The sequence below is a fragment of the Hylaeus anthracinus genome, unplaced genomic scaffold, assembly GCF_026225885.1.
Source record: "Hylaeus anthracinus isolate JK02 unplaced genomic scaffold, UHH_iyHylAnth1.0_haploid 0, whole genome shotgun sequence".
NCBI lineage: Eukaryota > Metazoa > Arthropoda > Insecta > Hymenoptera > Colletidae > Hylaeus > Hylaeus anthracinus.
In genome coordinates, this window is record NW_026533254.1 from 25,445,968 (window position 1) to 25,467,586 (window position 21,619).

Genomic DNA, 21,619 nt, shown 5'->3' on the forward strand with positions numbered 1-21,619 from the left:
CTTTTCCTTGGGATCTCATAGTATGTTGCTGTTGTCTTGAAGGAAAAGAAAACGACAGTCGACTAATCGAGTTTAACAAAAATATCTCCTCACAGAGGATAACAAAACGAAACTTTTTTATATTTACAATTTATTCGTGTGACGTATAATTTCAGAGATAAAAAATTGCAAACTTGGCAGACCTTTCCCTTGAGATCTCATAGTATGTTGCTGTTGTCTCGAAGGAAAAAAAACGACAGTTGAACAATCGAATTTAAAAAAAATATCACCTTACAGAGGATAACAAAACGAAATTTTTTTTTATTTACAATTTATTCGTGTGACGTACAGTTTCAGAGATAAAAAATTGCAAACTTGGAAGACCTTTGTACCTGAAATTCAATGTTTGCAACGAACTTGTAACTTTTCTATTTTTATTTTCGAAACCGACCGCCCTATGAATAAACTGTAAATATAAAAAAGTTTCGCCTCGTTATCCCCTATAAGTTGATATTTTTTAAAAATTCATTCAACCAATATAAACATGTCTCTGAGCCCGTTTCTCGAGATCGTATACATATATACGATATACATATAGTGGAAGGGTTAAACATCTAGCAGACTATCTACTAGATTTAATAGTTGGTTGCAAGCGGAGTCGAACGAAATCTGAGGGATATTCGTCCATATCCAGCGTCGGTTACTCCATACTGTCCCGATATTGCTATTGATCGCGGCTCTCCAAAGGTATTTGTTACGTTCACTGTTTTTCCATCGCACCGTCGAGCAAAAGGAGATCACGAGGGCCGACATCCCTTTTACAGTGCTCTAAGGTATCTGCGTCTAGTTAACCGTTCCCTTTTTCCTCGCTTTTTTCCCCGCTTTCTACGACGCGCGCTTTTTCACCGGGCACCCGCGTCCCGATCGAACGACGCTGGATCACGTGGTACGCACGTTTGCTTTCGCATACGGACTCGAACCCAAACGTTCGCTGGCCTAACCAGGCCTGGACTCGAGTATCGCCTACAACACAAGCCAGGTGCAGAAATGAATTCCGTGCCTTCATATTCAATCATTTGGTATTCGTTTACCGTTTAAATTTTTCTCTGTGATTCTACTTTAAATAAGAACATTCGGCATTTTAGTACAGCAAAGTGCCAACCATCCAACCTCGATTTCATTCATATTTTATTGTAATAAAATGACGAGCTGTTGAGACCAGAGTCGATAACGTTTCCTATGATTTCCAGTCTCACACGTTGATTTTTATTTATTCCATTTTTCTGGGTCGAAGGTCATTTGTAGGTCACACTGTAGCACACGGATGAATTCGTTATTTTGTCAGCTGCAACATTGCGTTAACGAATATGTATCATTCTATTTAGAAAAACATCGATGACCTTGAAAATTTATTTAAAAAAAAAAGACCTTGAAAATTTATTAAAAAAAAAAAAAGACCTTGAAAATTGTTTCCCTTGGACCGTTACACGTGGCCCTTCAAATAGTGTAACTTTGTCCTAAGAAGTTTTTTTGTACAACGAAATGTTACGGAGATATTTAGGTATTCTGTTTCTTCGGACTCACCCTGTATAAATAGACGATCTGATTTCTTAGATGTTGATGTTGTAACAGTAATGGAGCAGAACGAATCGTACACAATTCAATAATGTAACATTAGACATAAAATATCGTGCATGTATTACTTATTAATAAAACGAAAGAAAGTTTTAGGGACAAGCTAATATTTCTTCGTCGAAGAAATCAGAGAAGAGAGATTTCGTTAGGCGAAATGGCCAATAGAGTTCGTCTCGAAACATCGGTCCCGATGTATGTGACGTAACGCGATCGGTCCAGGGTCTCGTCGATGGTTCGATATTTTATGATAATGGCAAATGGTTTCCTCATTGTTGAAAATCCGGGTGTCGTGGCGGCAGTGCCATCTAGCAATTGTGCCCGCGACAATGGGAGATGTCAAATTGTCGGATGATCTCCGCGCGACGGCGGGAGGCGCGTATGGTAACTTTTGTGAAGGCACGCCGATACATTATGCATTCTAGACCGCGCGAGTTTACGCGAGACACTCTCGTGACGTTTGCATTACAAAAATACCGCGCCGGTCGGGGAGCCCGAGCGTGGTTGCGCGATAGGAAGCGTCGAAAGTCACGGGATTCCGATTCCCGTGGAAGAATGCGTTTACTTTGATCCGCTGAAAAATAAATAACGCTTCCTGCCGCCGCCACGTTTCGCTCTACCGCGAGTCGGCCTGGCCAGGACTGTCTCCGCGTCGTTTCGTTCCGCGATACGTTAATGAAATTCCGCTCTCCGCTAAATGGACGTTCGAATGACAGCGTTTTCCGCGGTAATCGGATTTCCGTGTGGATTTCGTCCGAATCTAGAACGTTAACCCCGTACAGATAGAGAGAAACACTTGTCACCGATAGGACGATCCAGGAAGCGGATGTTATGCGCCAGCTTGCCAGAAAATGAATTTAGTCGGTAGCGAAACTGTATTGGAATCATCTTTACGATTTACGGATCGTGTTTACACGATTGTTATATTTGTTTGTGTATTTTCCGTATCGTTACGTTCTACCGATGCATGAATATTAATGTCGAAATAATAATTAACGGTATGGATCGGGAGTGGAGTCGCTTCTCGTCCGATTACAGAGGTTAAGCGTCGTCGGTCGCGTTCCTCGCAAAGATGGGTGACCGGCGCCCCATTTTATTTAATTATTTATTTATTTCAATATATACGGGCATAGCCCATTATGAAATTGATACAGTGTAGCAATTATAAACATCCACAGTTGACAGATGTCAAGACAAACAAAAATTTACAAACAAGCAAACAATCGTAACAAAGTTATCGCCGGTGAATAGCAGAATTGCCGAGAAAAAGGTTATGTGTAGCCTATGTGTTTAGTAGAGTCGATAGAGTCCAATAAATGTTATCGCTGTCTGAACTAAAGCAATTAACTGTAGCACAGGCACGGACAACAGTATTGAGGTGACAGTATCTAGACGAGGAAACATGTTGATGAAAAAGATACGAGGACCTAGTGGTCCTGGGAGGAATGTGAAAATGGCACAAGTCCCTTTTATTATATTAGGAGCCCTTTCTCCGAACGCGTTCGAATTGTTATTTAGACGATAGGTTATAATTTCAGTTGCGAAAAATCGAGGGAATCATTCTACTTCGTAACATAACCTCTGTATCCTATATAGGCGAAATGCCCCTTTCGTGGTACAAACGTCTCACCGGTAGATGACGCCACTCTCTTGTCCTTTTTCTAGGCCCATTGTATACAGCAAATCATGAAGACTGTATAAGGAGTCCTAACTGTGTAGTGTAAAAGTGTTATCAAAACCCGAGCTTGAAGTTATGAATATTTCTATCACTCGCGGCGCAAGTGACCAAAAACTACGATATATACATTTCATATGTGTATATATTATCATACATATGTGTATATATTATCATACACACGTATAATATTGTTCAGGACACGTTTTTTCAAGCAAAAACACAAGGTTGATTCGTCTAAAATATAGAGGTTTATTATTATTACATAATAAATAGTTTGTACACGTGCTATTACCTAACCTAAAATACTAACCTAAAATATAGAGAATCAACAATTTAACGTCTGTGCTTCCCTATGTTCTCTATACGTACTATTATTAGTAAATAAACTATTATTTAATTATTTATGTAAATTGTGTAGCTCATCAACCTATACACAAAGCTTACATATGTATATCATAAATGTACATTTATGTCGTAGTCTGTGCACACTTGCGCCGCGAGTGGACGAAATATTCATAACTTCAAGTTCCGGATTTTGATAACAGTTTTCTAGTAACTTTCTTAGGGAGTCGGATCTCTTTATACAGTCTTCACGCAGCAAATTAAACACGACTTATAAAACGAACCACCTAATTTGACACCTACTGATTTCGCGATACAACATATCTCACAAAACCTAGCGCATAGTTTCCTATCACCCAACAGTTCCGAAATCGTAATTTTTGCCTAAAAACGAAACTTAAGAACGCGTCGTTTCTTTTTCCGAAACAAATAACGGATCGAGCGCCGTTCATCTCTCATTCGTTATTCGAAATTTTTCATGAGAATCTTGCTCATCTCTGTCAGTTTATTTCTCGCAGAGACATTCGTCCGATTCGGCCACAGGTACAGCTTCTCGTCTGTGTGTGTGTGTGTGTGTGTGTGTGTGTGCGCGCGCTCCATCTCGCAGCCGCTGACGATAAATTCTTCAGGAGAATCTAGGGAAGTCCATCTTCATTATCGGACGAACCACGCTTAACCGTGTGACCTGGTCGATCGAGCAGTCATCTCGTAAATAGCATCGCGACGAGAATGACAGAAACGAGATGGGCTCGTGAAACGGAAATAGACGTCGGGTTCCTATAAACCAGTCGTGAAATAATCGGCATTATGATTAACCGCGTTTCAGCGAGACGATTATTCCGGCAGTGCAACGTGCCACGGTGACGTTTAACCGATATCGCTCGTCCCGACGAGTCGTATCACACCGATCGATTTCCTCCGACTTTTTGGAAATACTGTGCTTTTCACAAAACGTTGATCCACTTCGTGGAATCGCCAGGCAATGATTCGGAACGAACGATGCCGCGCGGCGAATGAATTCGTTGATTCGAAATTCTTTTTAACCGAGGGTTTTATAGGTAAAATTAGGGAAAGATATTTGTTTCGAATCGCTGCCTGTCCTAACCTCAATGTGCAAAAGACTCAGCCACGCGGTCTCTCGTGGGATTCTCGGCATCAAAGCTAGTAAAATTACGCAGCGAACGTGTCCGGTAGTTACAAGAAAAAGTTAGACAAAGTGCAACGCACAACAAGAACAACGAGGCCTCAGGCTGTTAGAAAATTATTAGAACGCGAACCGTCGCGTGGCGAACGCCGGGTAACGTGACAACATTTTTTTTCTCGAGCTCGCTGGATTCACTTAACCATTCTCAATTCCGATTCGTTATACTTCTTTAATTTAATCGAATTTTTAATAATATTTTATGCCGCGGAATTTAATTTTGTTGTTATTATTGTTTATCTTTTACTGGCGTGATTAATAACATTTCCTTTACTGTATAGTTTTGTATTTAATTTATTTGTACAGGGTGTCCCAGAAATGTTGTAACACCTTGAAAGAGGTGGTTCGAGAGGTGATTTGAAACAACTTTTTCCTTAGCGTAAATGTTGTCCGTGGCTTCGTTAAGGAGATATTAACAGAAAACATCGACCAATCAGAGCGCAAGGATGCCGATGGAGGGCTCGCGGTAGCCAATGAGCGCAGGCGCCTAGCGCGTAGCCTACGCTCTACTGGCATACTCGCGCTCTGATTGGTCAGTGTTTTCCGTTAATATCTCCGTAACGAAGTCTCGGACAACATTTTCGCTAAGGAAAAAGTTGTTTCAAATCACCTCCTGAACCACACCTTTCAAGGTGTTAGAACATTTTTGGGACACCCTGTATATACAGGGTAGAGGTGATTTGAAACAACTTTTTCCTTAGCGAAAATGTTGTCCGAGGCTTCGTTAGGGAGATATTAACGGAAAACCCCGACCAATCAGAGCGCGAGTATGCCGGCGGATCGCTCGCGGTAGGCGTGGGCTACGCGCTAGGCGACCGCCCTCCGTTGGCGTACTCGCGTTCCGATTGGTCCGCGGTTTTCCATTAATATCTCCGTAACGAAGCCTCGGACAACATTTTCGCTAAGGAAAAAGTTGTTTCAAATCACCTCCAGAACCACGCCTATCAAGGTGTTACAACATTTTTGGGATACCCTGTATAATATAAATCTTACGACTATGCTTATACATTATCCATTTAGCTCTAAGCAACAACTTAAATACACGCCTCCCAACGCACACGCAAAACATACTTACCAACTAAAGGAAGCCATTATACCTATAACAAATTTCTACCAAACATAATCATAGGAAATGTTAAATCGACGTAATACGCGAATAATATTCACGTGTTGAATCGTAGAGAAATAAAAGTAAAAAATAAAAAGTGGAACGATAGGGCGTAGGGTGGTCCAGTAGGGCAAAGCGTTGACTAGTGACCCGCAGGACCCGAGTTCGAATCCCCCCGGCGTACCTTATTTATTTTTCGTACAGACTCTGCGATAGTAACGACAAAAGATGGTTGTATCGTCCAACGCCAGCGTCGCGTGAGTAGAGGGAAAAGACTAACGAGATTATTATCCATTAATGGCGCGCCGATCGGGTTCCTCCGCGAGAGGGGCAAATCGAAGGAGAAAACGGGCGAACAGAGGGATACGAAGGGATAGGGAAACGGGTAAAGAGATAGGAAAAGAAAAATAGATCCGCGATAGGATACTTGTAACGAAACCGAGTAAAAATGTCCTATCGAATCATCGTCTCAGCGAAAAAGGCTCCGCCTGTCGATATTTAACGAATTATCCCGGGTGCGGGTAAATATAAATCTACTCCAGGTCGGATCGTATGTATTATGCATGAGTTGCAATGTAGCTGTCCCCCTACAGAGGTCGGATAACCTAACCCGTCGAGTGCCAGCAAGTGTTCAATATATCCTAGCCCTATCGATCTCGTCGACCGAGCGCGAAAAGACGCGAGAAACGGGACATAGATAAGTAATTAATATTCTCCGGACACGGTTAATAAAGCGCGACAAAGTCGCCCTCTCTGGGATCCCGTGCACTTGAAACGAGTCCGAAGAAACAGGCTAAAAGACTAGACCATCGTGCGCGATAGGTGTTGGGTAAGCTACGTACTCTGATCACTGGATCGAGAGGCGTTGGGAGAAGGGATTAGAGAAGATGGGGGCAATGGGCGCTGCAAAATCAGAATTCGCCTTTACGTAGACCTAAGCACTGTCGAATATTAGGGATTTTGAGGATTTTGTTTCATCGAATATGTGTCTATAAATAGGATAATGCGTTTTGTTTTCTGCTATTGACATAGTATGAGAGGTTAAAAAACGCGCGTTCAAATACAAACAGTACTGTAGTTTGTCTGAAAATAATTGATTTATATTACTTTATGATACAATATAAATATAATAGACATAATAACGACTAAAAACCAATGTTTGACATAATTTTTTTTTTATTTTGATATAAAATTGCGATCAATTGTAATATTCTAAATACTATGCCAGATCTACTACTACGTGAATCAAGCGACAATAGTAAGTCTACAGGGTGTCCCAAAAATGTAGTAACACATTGAAAGGGGAACCCGACCAATCAGAGCGCGTGTATACCGTTAGAGCGGCCGTGGTATCGAAGACTACGCGCTAAGCGCGTACTTTCCATCGGCATACTCGTGCTCTGATTGGTCAGTGTTTTCCGTTAATATCATCTCAACGAAGCCTCGGGCAACATTTTCGCTAAGGGAAAAGTTGTTTCAAATCACCTCCTGAACCAACCCTTTCAAGGTGTTACAACATTTTTGGGACACCCTGTATATACATGGTGGAGGTGATTTGGAACAACTTTTTCCTTAGCGAAAATGTTGTCCGAGGCTTCGTTACGGAGATATTAACAGAAAACCGCGGACCAATCGAAACGCGAGTACACCAGCGGAGGGCGGTCGCCTAGCGCGTAGCCCACGCCTACCGCGAGTGATCCGCCGGCATACTCGCGCTCTGATTGGTCGGGGTTTTCCGTTAATATCTCCCTAACGAAGCCTCGGACAACATTTTCGCTGAGGAAAAAGTTGTTTCAAATCACCTCTACCATGTATATACAGGGTGTCCCAAAAATGTCGTAACACCTTGAAAGGGATGGTTCGGGAGGTGATTTGAAACAACTTTTTCCTTAGCGAAAATGTAATCCGAGGCTTCGTTGAGAAGATATTAAGCGATAACTCCGACCAATCAGAGCGCGAGTATGCCAGTAGACCGCCCCACGGTAGGCGTAGGCTACGCGATAGACAGCCGCGCTCATACGCTACCGCGAGCGCTCCATCGGCATACTCGTGCTCTGATTGGTCAGTGTTTTCCGTTAATATCATCCCAACGAAACTTCGGGCAACATTTTCGCTAAGGAAAAAGTTGTTTCAAATCACCTCCTGAACCAACCCTTTCAAGGTGTTACAACATTTTTGGGACACCCTGTATATTGACTTACAGCGTATCTGTAGAGCCTCCTTAACGAACAGGCCTTTCGTATAATCCGCTCGCGATCCGGTCTGAATCGCCACGAAATATCGCACAGATTGTGAAATTTCATTTCATGGTCAGGATTTCCGTAAAGCAGCGCGTTCTCTCATCCGCGAGCAGCCGCAACGTTCGATCAATTGTCGTGTCAATTTCGATCAGGGACTGGAAGATGGAAATTCGTTTCGACCGCAGCCGCAGGAAAACAATTTTCTGCCGCTGTCATATATCCCTGAAAACACACGGTTCAGGCGAAAATCACGTAGCATTCTCGCGGAGGCGAAATACACCTTGAGCAGGGCGCCGTTGCGAGTACGTATTCGGTTCGGTTCGCTTAGAGCCGGTTCTAACCTGAAAATATCGAGACACGAACGTCAAAGATTCCGATAAGAGATTCATCTGTATAAAATCACTCCGTGGTGTATCTCGTCTTATACGAGACACATTGATCAGAGCACAAAAATACGAAGACGCGGTTGAATTTGTTTAATAATGGAAATAATCGTGACGAAGTTTCGTTGATAATCTACACGCGGAAATTGGATGTCTGAATAATTAGCGGGATTTAATGGATTTCGGATTTCGCGAAAATAGCGGAGATATTAGAACACTAGGCTGATTTCAATATTTGATTAATGTAATTGGGTTGCTCGACTATTCGAGAATTCGGCGATTAATGTATTTGAAAAAATATCGTCAAGTCCTGCTCGAGTGCCGTTTAAATATTAAGTGGTCCGCTATCGATGATATCTTACCGCGGGCCGTGAATGAAATTTCACTTTTCGGGCGAGTAATCAAATGATAGTCTATAATACGATCGTTATTTTCATCCACCGACGTACACTTGGGGTAATGATACGACATACTGTATAATACGTTGGTTAGATTCTTTAACCACGCGTTATTTCTGGCCAGCGAAATATTAATAAAGTGTAAAGATGCCACTTTTACGCGTGGCCATTTAAACTTTTTATAGATACAATTTACATTCACTATAATGCCATTCGGTATACGATTCGTAGCCAGGCATTTATGAATGACTCGATGCATTACGGTAAATGATGCTCGACTTTACAGTAATTCATTTGTTGGATTCATTCTTGTTCGTAATATACGCGTAATATTCATATATCCCTATTTTGATAAAATTTGTCCAATTATATATAATGACTTTCAAGGAGTGATATTCCGAGACGTTTGGAAAAGAATGGTAGCGCGATTAAATGTCGTCGCTTAATCGAAACATTCGACACGAATAAAGTCCGTAATCTGTCCGTTGGCGCGCATACTTTCAAATCGCGCGTACTTTTCCATTGCTACGAATTTTTCTGTTCGGCGTCGAAACGTTCATTTGAATGAGTTTGGGTAAACGACGTCTGTCTCGAGCCCTGACAGTTCGAATTTCGGTCAACCATTTACCGACGTGACGAATTAATGCATATAACGTTTGCACGGATCCGAACTAATTGACAGTTTCTATTATTGTTCCGAAATCGAGAGCAACGTCGTTGAATGCACGGTCGAAGCTGGAATGGCAGCGCGAGCGTTCCGGCTGAAAGCGGCGCGCATGCGTCGCTTGGCGAACGTCACGCAATTGGTGGGGCGCCGTCTGACGTCGATCTCCGCGTGAGCCAATCAGCGGCCGTGGCTGGTCGACGTTAGCTCGGCGTGCCGAGGCGAACTTCAGAGGCGAGGTGGACCGACTGGTATGTGCAACACGGCCAGGGCCCCCCCTCCCTTCTCTCTTTCACTCGCTCGCTCTCTCGTTCCCGTGCTCTCCACGCGACTTCCTCAAATCTTTATTTCAGGCTCGACCGCGAACTGGTCGAGGCGCGCGGCCCGCTTTTTTACCGTCCGACACGACGCTTCTAAATTTGAATCTTGTACGGAGCAGTGCGAATCGACGGCTCCGCCGCACGTGAAAAATATTTTAAGAAATACGTGCGTTTCTAGTCATCGTTTCTAGTCAGCCAGGACATTCTAACCTAGCTAACCTGATTTCTTGGTAAGCCGTGGGTCCCGAGGAATCGCCTTCTGCCCAGCGATATTCGCGTGCACGTTATAAACACTGGTCGACACAGGGATCGAAGAAAGAAGAGAATAATAGCAGCGAAGACAAGAGGAAGACAGAGAAGGATCGGAGATAAAAAGTTGTTGGTCGTTGCGAATCGAATATACGCGATTGGCTGTTTCGTCGGATGTGTTTGACGAACCGATGAAATCCCGGCGTGCGAAGTGACGCGTGTTGATTCGATCGCCAGAAACGAGTGCAAGTTGATCCGTGCCAAAAAGCTCATGTGTTATTTCGACGTAATCGCTTCGAGGAGAAGTTTTGTTTTGATCTTATAAATCGTACCTTTCGCGAGGAGGGTGTTAGTGGGGAGATATCGATCGCGGGACCATTGACGTCCGTTCTGGAGAACCGAGCTTTTCTCCTCGCTCCTTTGACTAGACTAACCTCTCGATAATTGTATTTTCTCACTCGTAGCTGCATATATGTCTACACACGTATGTCGCGTACATAACCTGAACGTGTGTGTCCGTGCGCGTATACTTTGACGCGCGTACGTCGTTTTCCGTGTACGTGCACCAACGAAAATTAGATGTTTGTTTGGCGAACGAGCAAATTGAAAAACGTGCCTGTTGCGAAGTAAACTGGCGACCGATGGAAGCTGTTCCTCGATTCTCTGGTTCAACGTTTCCCGAAACGAACCGGATCGACAAATAAACACGAAAGACTCAGCGAGACGGAGAATCCGATAGACCGAGAGTATTTGTGAATTATCAACGTCTAACCGACCGAGTGCCTGATTACGATCGTTCGATTAAATTGTGCTAGCAACATCTGTGAGAAGTGCGCGATCTCGCCATCTTTGTTTTGATATCGATTCGGTTCGCGCACCAAGATCGATCGATTGGAGAACGGACTTCGAGATGTTCGACTGATCGAACTACCATCGAGTCGGTAAGTTATCGTATAAGATCCTTCCTAATTAATTATGCGTCGCAACTGTCTCGAATTATTTATCGCCAATAAAAACATACTGGATCAAAGAAATTATCGACACCATTACTTTTATTTAAATATCTTTACTCGGAGAAAACATAGGTTCTGGCGTCCCACGCTGCGGGCAAATACCAAAATTCTGGACAAAAATCAACATTTTTGAAATATATTGCAATAATGTAAATATATTGCTATTTATTCATACAAAAAATTAAAATTAAAATTAACCATAAACATTAATAAATTCACGACGAAATTAACAAAATTGACAAAAAATTAACAAACCCCTATTTTGATGAAACATTATTACATTGATTGCTATTTATTCACAAAAAATAATTAAAATTAACCGTAAACATTAATAAATTCACGACGAAATTAACAAATTTGACAAAAAATTAACAAACCCCGATTTTGATGAAACATTTATTACATTGATTGCTATTTATTCGCAAAAAAATAATTAAAATTAACAAATTTAACAAAAAATTAACAAACCCCGATTTTGATGAAACTTTGTATACTTGTTTGTGGGGCCTTCTTATGAATTACACCATCCTCAGTACGTGCGAATTTTGCGTTCTGAGGGAGAAATTAACCCTTTCGTCCGAACCGCCCCTTTTACTTTTCCTCGGAAACGATCAGAGATTTCAAAAAAATGTTCGAATAAACATTACACTATTTTTAGAGGCCCATAAACCAATACAAACAAATTTGAAAAAAACAAACAATTTTTTTTTAAATAATCCCCCCTCTGGAAATTTTTGAAAATTTTGATTTATTTCTGGATTAGTAAAAGCGCTTTTTTATTCTGAATCCAACGGTATGTACGAGGTTATGATTATCATACAGAAAAATGATGTAATATTGTAAAATTGTCGCTTTAGTAGCCTATATTTCGAATTCTTCAGGAATTTCTTTCTCGTAAATAATACAAGTTGCACCCATACGTTACTTAACAAAAAATGCTTCATTTTGGCCGAGGATGCGAGAAATAATTTTTCCAGAAATCCATAAATCAATTAAATCAGAATTTTCAACTTCCAATTGCGACCCTACACCAACAGTACGGTCTCTTATTAAAAATTATGTAAAACCGAACGTTGCAAGTATTTGCAAAAAAGACTTACAAGTTTCTTAAAATATAAGAAATAATGTATCCAAATATGCTGAGAACACAGAATATATTTTGCCATTTTGTCTGTGTGTTTGTTTAAAGATAAAGATTGTATTATGGATACAGATGATTGATACATGATTATTTCTAACAATTTCCACGCTGACACACATTTTCTACGTCAGAAATCTGCCTCGCATTGTGATACATGGATATTAATATTGAATTTTGTCCACTTATTCCGCACCGTGCGTCCTGTGGTGTGTATTAGTAGTATTCGGAATACAAAATACCTGCAGTCGATTCTCGCATCGATTGTATTACTATTTTCATAGGTTATTGAATCTTTCTTATTTCATTCAACGTATTCTACGTACAGTGACTCGCGAAAGTATTTGAACACTTAGTACGAAATACTTAATTAATTATTATAGGTATATTATATAACATTTACTGAATATTTATTAACACTGTAAGGAGGTACGACTCTCCAGATTATATAGGTAAACTTTCAAACGAAACGACACATGTAAACAATAGGTACGAATTATTTCCTGTAAACACAGAGATTGCTGAAGCCACAAAAGTATTTGAACACACAAGAGTGGGTTCCGAGAATCAATGAAAACTCAGTTTTTCGGTCACTAAATGTAAACATTGATTGTTGTTAGTCGTCGTCGTGCATACATTTGTCAGTCTGAGTCTAGCATTCATTGTGAAATAGTACGATATTGATCGTGTGTCCAAAAACAACTGAAATTCCTGAAGGTAATAGAAAATTAATCGTCGAGTGGCGTAAAGAAGGAAAGACGTATGAAATAAGTGTTGAAATACTTTCGTGAGTCGCTGTATTAACGCACGTTTCGTATTAACGTACTACGTACGTAACATGTATAAACGATACATAAAAATTATTCAAAGGAAAATGAACGTTCGCCTCGTGTAGTTGCGAACTAGAGATAGATCGAGCACGGATCGAATTCGTCGCGATATCGAGATAACGTGTCGATCCGGTTGCGGATGAACAAGTGCCAAATGGTTTGGCAAAGTTCAACGCGTCATGCTATATGCTAAATCCGCGCGACGAGAGCTGTTTAACTATGATAAAGCCCGTCTTATCACGGCCTGTGTTGGCGCTCGTATCGAAATTGGTACATCGAATTAAAGTAGTTCGTCTCCGACTTGGCCCGAGTTCTACGTCTAACGCTTCGAGCCAGCCGTGGTTTAACCCTTCGAGTACGCGTATATGCGTTCGGTGAGAGCTACCACGGCCATGCACGTGTATATACGTTCGCTTTCGAGACGCAATTACGAAGAGGATAGATTCACGACCCTCAGCAACAACAGCGTGCATTTTACCAAATGAATCTCAAACTGTTTTTCACGGTCGTTAATGTCGTATTATTTTTCATATTCCGAATTAGTTGTTATATTAATTGTTATAGTATCTTTCATATCGTTACGTTGTACTGATGCATGAATATTAATGTTGAAATAATTATTAGCGATATGGATCAGGAGTAGAGTCGTTCCTCGTCCGATCACCGAAGTTAAGCGTCGTCGGTCGCGTTCATCGTAAAGATGGGTGACCGGTTATTTTATTATATTAAGTCACTTTAGGAGCCCGTTTCTCCGAACATGTTCGAATTGTTAATTTAACGAAGGGGTGGAATACAGTCGGGAATTACGGTAAAGGTTGGTGCTTGAACTTGTGTGTGTATGTATGTTCAACAGGGAAAATGCAGCATGTATAGAAAAATACACGCTGGTCGCTGACCCTCGCTACCTGCACGTTCTCTATGCTCTTGTATAATAAACTGAATTCGATCGGACGACAGCTCTAGCGGCAAAAAGCTCCCTTCCTTCGGTTCTCTATATGTTCCTTGTATTGTCACCCAGCGAAGAAAGCCACCGATTCTGCTGCTTTTCTTCGTAAACCTTCTCTATCATTCTCACGAACACGTCGGTATCGTAATCGCGGACCTTTTTCGAGGTGGAGAAATCGTACAGCAATTAATTCTAAATAATTAATGATAAATAGAAAAACCACATGTTCTTCAATTTTCCCCGGGACATGGATCTCAAGAGAAAGCGATCAGTGATAATTCTTATTCGAACTACAGTTGCGAACAAATGAACGAAATCTATAGCTAATAAATACAACGAATTCATACTCTATCTGCTAAAGAATAAAACGAAAGCTACGAGTAGATAACGAGAAAGAATACGTAATTACGAATTACATGAATGCGATGTGTTACAAGTATTCTCGTTACTTTATCCGTCGTAGGTAGAATTTCTGTATTCTTTCTGTGCTACCGTTGTTAAAAATAGATACGTTTGCAATGTGCTCGGTCACATGCTTCGGTTCTATACTTTATTAGATTTCTGCTCCGGTGCAGTTTCGTTGTATCGCTTCCAGCACACCTGATTAACAATACATTCGCCGGTGTGTAATAATAAGAAAATAATTAGGAAGAGAAAGGAAGTGGGAGATTTAGATGGATTTCGATTCTCGTGTACACATCGAACGAGAGTGACGACTTGATGACAGAATCGTCAATTTTCTTGGTACACAGCGAAACGCGTCAATGTAAAGAGAGGATACAATCTGATCGCTCGATCTCGATCATTATTTGTCTAACCGTTGTAACGTGTAAATCGAATCGCGTGCACGACGTGCGACGATATCGAATCGCGTCGATCCGATCGCGAATGTCAACGGATTCTCGAGTGCGATATAATTACTATCGGTGACGGTGCAACATAATTTCGCGATGCACAAGATAGGCGCGACAAAAATAACGTTTGCCCGTGAAACGCGCGTTAATTCATATAGCGAGCGATCGCGTGCTCGGAATGAATGAAAGGGGCTTCGGTAAATATAGTTGATGGTGCTTAGAATTAGAACGAAGTTAAAGCCAATGTTTTTACTAGACTCGTCCCAAGCCCACTCGAGCCACCGCTTCGAGTTTTCGGCTCGGCCGAAACACGATTCATCGAAAGCGATCGATAAGTGGCGGCAGACCAAGTCGAGCAACTTGAATTTCTCTTTGAAACGAATAGAACGAGGAAACTGTTATTTTAATCGAGAGTTCGCACAGTGCGGATTAAGTGGACAAAATTCAATATTAATATCCATGTATCACAATGCGAGGCAGATTTCTGTCGTAGAAAATGTGTGTCAGCGTGGAAATTGTTAGAAATAATCATGTATCAATCATCTGTATCCATAATACAATCTTTATCTTTAAACAAACACACAGACAAAATGGCAAAATATATTCTGTGTTCTCAGCATATTTGGATACATTATTTCTTGTATTTTAAGAAACTTGTAAGTCTTTTTTGCAAATACTTGCAACGTTCGGTTTTACATAATTTTTAATAAGGGACCGTACTGTTGGCGTAGGTTCGCAATTGGAAGTTGAAAATTCTGATTTAATTGATTTATGGATTTCTGTAAAAATTATTTCTCGCATCCTCGGCCAAAATGAAGCATTTTTTGTTAAGTAACGTATGGGTGCAACTTGTATTATTTATGAGAAAGAAATTCCTGAAGAATTCGAAATATAGGCTACTAAAGCGACAATTTTACAATATTACATCATTTTTCTGTATGATAATCATAACCTCGTACATACCGTTGGATTCAGAATAAAAAAACGCTTTTACTAATCCAGAAATAAATCAAAATTTTCAAAAATTTCCAGAGGGGGGATAATTTAAAAAAAAATTGTTTGTTTTTTTCAAATTTGTTTGTATTGGTTTATGGGCCTCTAAAAATAGTGTAATGTTTATTCGAACATTTTTTTGAAATCTCTGATCGTTTCCGAGGAAAAGTAAAAGGGGCGGCTCGGACGAAAGGGTTAATTTCTCCCTCAGAACGCAAAATTCGCACGTACTGTAGATGGTGTAATTCATAAGAAAGCCCCACAAACAAGTATACAAAGTTTCATCAAAATCGGGGTTTGTTAATTTTCTGTCAAATTTGTTAATTTCGTCGTGAATATATTAATGTTTATGGTTAATTTTAATTTTAATTATTTTTTTCCGAATAAATAGCAATCAATGTAATAAGTGTTTCATCAAAATTGGGGTTTGTTAATTTTTTGTCAAATTTGTTATTTTTGTCGTGAATCTATTAATGTTTATGGTTAATTTTAATTTTAATTATTTTTTTTCAAATAAATAGCAATCAATGTAATAAATGTTTCATGAAAATCGGGGTTTGTTAATTTTCTGTTAAGTTTGTTAATTTCGTTGTGAATCTATTAATGTTTACGGTTAATTTTAATTCTTTTTTGTGAATAAATAGCAATCTATGTAATAAATGTTTCATCAAAATCGGGGTTTGTTAATTTTTTGTCAAATTTGTTAATTTTTTGTCAAATTTGTTAATTTCGTCGTGAATCTATTAATGTTTATAGTTAATTTTATTTTTGTTTTCGTGCGAATAAATAGCAATATATTTATATCAGTAATAGAATTTTGATTTTCGTCGGCAATTTTGCTACTTGTCCGCACCGTGGATCGTTTCCATCGAATCGTAGGTCCCAAAGCAACGAAATATTTGTTATCGTTCTGTGTATAGTCTTCGTACCTGGGTTTTGTTTGTGTCGTTAACACAATACTGGTTATTCGCTGAATAGGAGAATTTAATAAATAGATGCGATCGTCGGTCTAAATGAGACAGCGCGATTAATAAAAATTTCCACGAGCCCCGAATTAATTCGAAACGATTGTTTATCGGTCCGAGCGTTCTACACTGTATTAGATAAAGACCTGGCTATGGAGATCTCATCGTATGTAATCCCTTCGAGGCACATTATATCTAATCGCGCCTGGTGCAAAGGTAATTTGATTTTCCTACTCGACTGTCGCTGACATTGCACCGACGAAACTCAATGATCATTAATCAACGATCATTCCGAACCTACCCAGCCACTCTCGATAACAACAAAGAATCTTGGCGCTCCAAACATCGACCCGTTTTCCAACATTCTTTCGAAATTTCATTTGCAACTCGATCGCGCAATTCCTTCGCCGTAATCACAATAGTTTCGCACCGAAACTTGTTTCTTTATCGATCTACGAATCATCTTTCGTCCATAAATCCCAACCATCGCGAGATCAAGTTATTAGTAATATCGCTCGATAATTTCACAACTTATTCAAACCCGTTCGCCAGCTTTTTCCGTTCGTTACCGTTAATTACCGCGAAGACACCAAACGCAACGTAATTCGATGCGACCGTACACTTTGTCGAGGAAAACTCGCACGACAAAATCGATTACGACACACGTTAATTATCGATGGTAAAACGAAAAGCTATCGACCGTTCGTTAGGCGTCTGCGTTCTACTAATTACAGTAACGTCGTAATCATTTACTTGCGCCTTCTGACTCCGCGATTCCGTCGAAACGACGAAATTAGATTGCTTTGCAACGGTTGCTTCGCGCGTCGTACACCGTAAAGTAAAGTAAAGTAGTTTTTCCGGTAAAGTCGATTACGAACTATCGGGGACTCTGTTGTTCGTTTATAATAAATGTACCGGTTGTGGAAATTAATCGTGCTCTGAAATTTGTACACGATACTTTTAGATACATTATCCGAGGGGTAGCAATGAATTTGTGCGATTACTTGATTAGTTCTTTCATTTATCGACGATTTTTCTCGTGAAATTTCGGTGAAAGATAAAAGAAACAAAGAAAGAAATCCGATTGTTACTCTCTTTGCGACAAACTCCAGAAACAATGTAATACTTTTTTCTCTCTCTTTTTCACATGCATAAAGAATATACAGGGTGTCCCAAAAGTCGGGGAGGAGCCGGAAATGGGGGGTAGCTGAGACGATTCCGAGCAACAATTTCCTTTGCAGAAATGTCGGATGAGGCTTCGTTCAGGAGATATTAAGCGAAAACACCGACCAATCAGAGCGCGCGTAGACCGTTGGAGCGGCCGCGGTAGCGAAGGCTACGCGCTGGCGGCCGCGCTTGCGCGCGAACAAGTGACTCGACGCGCACCGAAGGACATCGACGCTGCCGCCTAGCGCGTAGCCTTCGCTACCGCTCGAACGGTCTACGCGCGCTCTGATTGGTCGGTGTTTTCTCTTAATATCTCCTTAACGAAGCCTCATCCGACATTTCTGCAAAGGAAACTGTTGTTCAGAATCGTCTCAGCTATCCCCAATTTCCGGCTCCTCCCCGACTTTTGGGACACCCTGTAATGATGGGACAGCCCACGCGCGGTTTCGTGCCGAAGGCGTTCGCCAAAATTTTCGAACCGCCGCCATATTTTTTTTTTTTTTGTTATCTCAAATAATTTGTCACGTGTTCATTAAACCGTTCTCTTTAGTACGTGTCAAAACATAAAAATATCCAGCGAGGAGACGGGTCGCTTACCAGTCCCATGGACCCGGCTACGAATCCTTCGCGTGTCTCAATTGTTTTTCACCAAACTTTTCACTTTGTTCGAGACCAGTCGAAAATTTAATCGCCACATCCCTTCGATTTAATCGTAATTCCACGTCAGGCTCCGTTCGAAAACTGTTCACCGCCATTCTCGTCGATCTGGTCTACTCAATCGAAGTCGAAGAGCAGCGTACGCGAACTCGTCCGAGGAGAGGGAAGTCGATCGAGCATCTTCGCGGACTTGTCATCGATTTGCACGATCGTTCGAAACCGAAGTCGGTTAAAAAAGCGAGGCGCGTTTAACGAGGCTCGAAATTCCATGGGTAATCAGGACGAAGCGTTATCGTCGCGAGTCGATTGGAATTAATGAAAATTGACTCATTGCCGCTATCTATACGGCGTCGTGTTGGCAACCGAGAAGATAGGATGCTTTTCTTTCATCTCGCGGCGTTGTCGGTTATCGCTATCGTCTCTCGTAATACCGAAACCGCGGGTCGACCGTTACGTCAGACCAATTAATTTGTTCTGCCTTCGTTGCTCGTCGACCGAGCACCGCTGCGCCCGGAATTAGGAAAAAGACGACGATACTAAGCTCCCGGTTGATTGACTACAGCGGCGGCTTCATCGCGCCACGCAAAACGCCGCTAGCGGGGAGCAAAATAAATATCGATAACGACGATTACGATCGAACGCAGAATTTCGATCGTCTTAGTCCCGTTAACGTTGTTCGCGGTGTTTATGTATTTCGCAGGTGAACGCGCGCATAACGTTATTCGACGTGACGAGAATTTAACAAATTATTTACAGAATTTCGTTCGTACTTATTTCTATCGTGATCCCGAAGACACGTTCTCGATCGAATGGAAAAATATTTCACGCGGTACTAAATTGAATAATCCACGAAACAATTGTACGCAATTTGTACAGCCAAGTATAGAAATTTAATTGCCACACTGTATTAATTTCATAATGGCCGATGCCCGTATATGTTGAAATAAATAAATAAATAAATAAATAAATAAAAAATTTTGAGAATTGTCGTTTGACCAGTCGTGGTAGGTTTAGTTAGACCTCGCCCTTGCGCAATTATGCAATTACCCTGGTACGACACCGTTCGGTTCGTTGTTTCCGTAATGGAGACGTAACGGTGATAGTAACCGTAACACCAATCGTAACTGCGAATCGTACTCGGAATTGTTTAAATACAAAACGTGAAAATCTCCGCGAGGATCGTAGTCGTTATCTGGTAGTCGTTATTTGAAATACAACGCGGTCTCGGCTCGCAACGCTCGCGCAGATAAAGAAATTTCACCGCGGCAGACAATCGGAATCGAACGCGCATCGCAGCTGTTGTTTTCCGTCGAATTTAACGCGTCGCGAAGTTGGTTGACTCGTTTGCTTCAGCGACACTAATCGATACGCGGAAAACGACACGTGCTTTATGCTCGTCGGCCAGGTTTTAACGCATGGTCCAGTTATGTCGCGCGCGTTGCCAACTCCCGCTAACAGCTTTCTATGGGCCCCGTCCTTTTTGTGTCAGGATAGTTAAATCACGCGCCCTTTTGTTCTACCTCGCGACGCGACGAAAGTTGCTCGATTCGACGCGAGAAGCAATAATAAAAGTTGAAATTTTATCGTTGAAACGTTCCAAACGAGTTCCGTCTATTCTATTTGGAGAGGCCTAACATTCACAAAATTATCTTTTCTGATGCACTCGCAATGTTATTATTATTATTATTTTTTTTTTTTTTTTAAATGAAACAATCTTTTGTTTTGGGAAGAAAGTATTTATTTTCAGTGCTTGTTATATTCAACCTAGACGTTCCTACAACCTGATGTACCTGCCAAGTGCAATATTAGTATTATTTTTATTATTTTAATGAAACGATCTTCTGTTTTCAGATTAACGTTTAAGAAATTTCTTTTTTCATGGGAATAACGATGCGTTTTTGTTGGTGTGTTCCAGTGCTTTTAATATTCCATCCAGTGGTTCCGAAGAGCTGTCCCTTCTCCACAACGCCGTGCAAAAATGGGTCGGAAGAAGATTCAAATTTCGCGCATCACGGACGAACGGAATCGTCAGGTACGCCCTAAGAATTTTTCGTCGTGACCGAATAACAAATTGCAGCGAGGAAATATCTCGGTACAATTCGACAATCATTAATAAAAATCGAAGAACATTATAACGTAACTACAGTTGAACGGGTAACTCGATCTTCTCTCTTTAATTCTATGAGTTTTTACGTTGCGATTAATCGAAGGTTGATGCTTGCATTTAATGGTCCAATTATCTTGGAAAAAGTCCTCGTTGCAATTATTTTCGAATCTGTATCAATATCGATAGCGACGGGGGAGATATTGTATCGAACTTCGGTGATTAACGGTATTCAACATTGTAGACGCCACTAAAAACAACCTCAAACCTACTCAGACAGTATATACATTAACGATATTCAATATTGCCGCCCTCATAAAATATAATTTCAAATTTACTCAGACAGTATGTACATTAATGTTATTCAATATTGCCGGCACTCACCAAAAACTACACCAAACATACTCAGACAGTATGTACATTAACGGTATTCAGTATTGCCGCCCTCATAAAATATTATTTCAAATTTACTCAGACAGTATGTATATTAACGGTATTCAACATTGTAGACTACCAAAAACAACCTCAAACCTACTCAGACAGTATATACATTAACGATGTTCAACATTGTAGACGCCACCAAAAACTACACTAAACATACTCAGACAGTATATACATTAAAAATATTCAACATTGCAGACTCTACCAAAAACAACCTCAAACATACTCAGACAGTATATACATTTACGGTATTCAATATTGCCGCCCTCGTAAAATATTATTTCAAATTTACTCAGACAGTATCTACATTAACGGTA

General features: G+C 40.8%; 1 protein-coding gene across 9 annotated transcripts in view; it reads left to right on the forward strand.

Annotated features, from left to right (window-relative positions):
• Positions 1–21,619, forward strand: part of LOC128888115 (myocyte-specific enhancer factor 2) — a 96,043-nt gene that overhangs the window by 62,683 nt on the left and 11,741 nt on the right. For 8 of the 9 annotated variants that reach the window (XM_054144810.1, XM_054144793.1, XM_054144801.1 and 5 more), the window contains one exon: positions 20,673–20,789. In XM_054144810.1, the coding sequence (XP_054000785.1) occupies positions 20,736–20,789 (54 nt within the window). In that variant the 5' untranslated portion in view covers positions 20,673–20,735. Of the gene's footprint in view, positions 1–9,420; positions 11,136–20,672; positions 20,790–21,619 lie in introns of those variants that run through there. The other variant, XM_054144764.1, reaches the window with a different exon arrangement.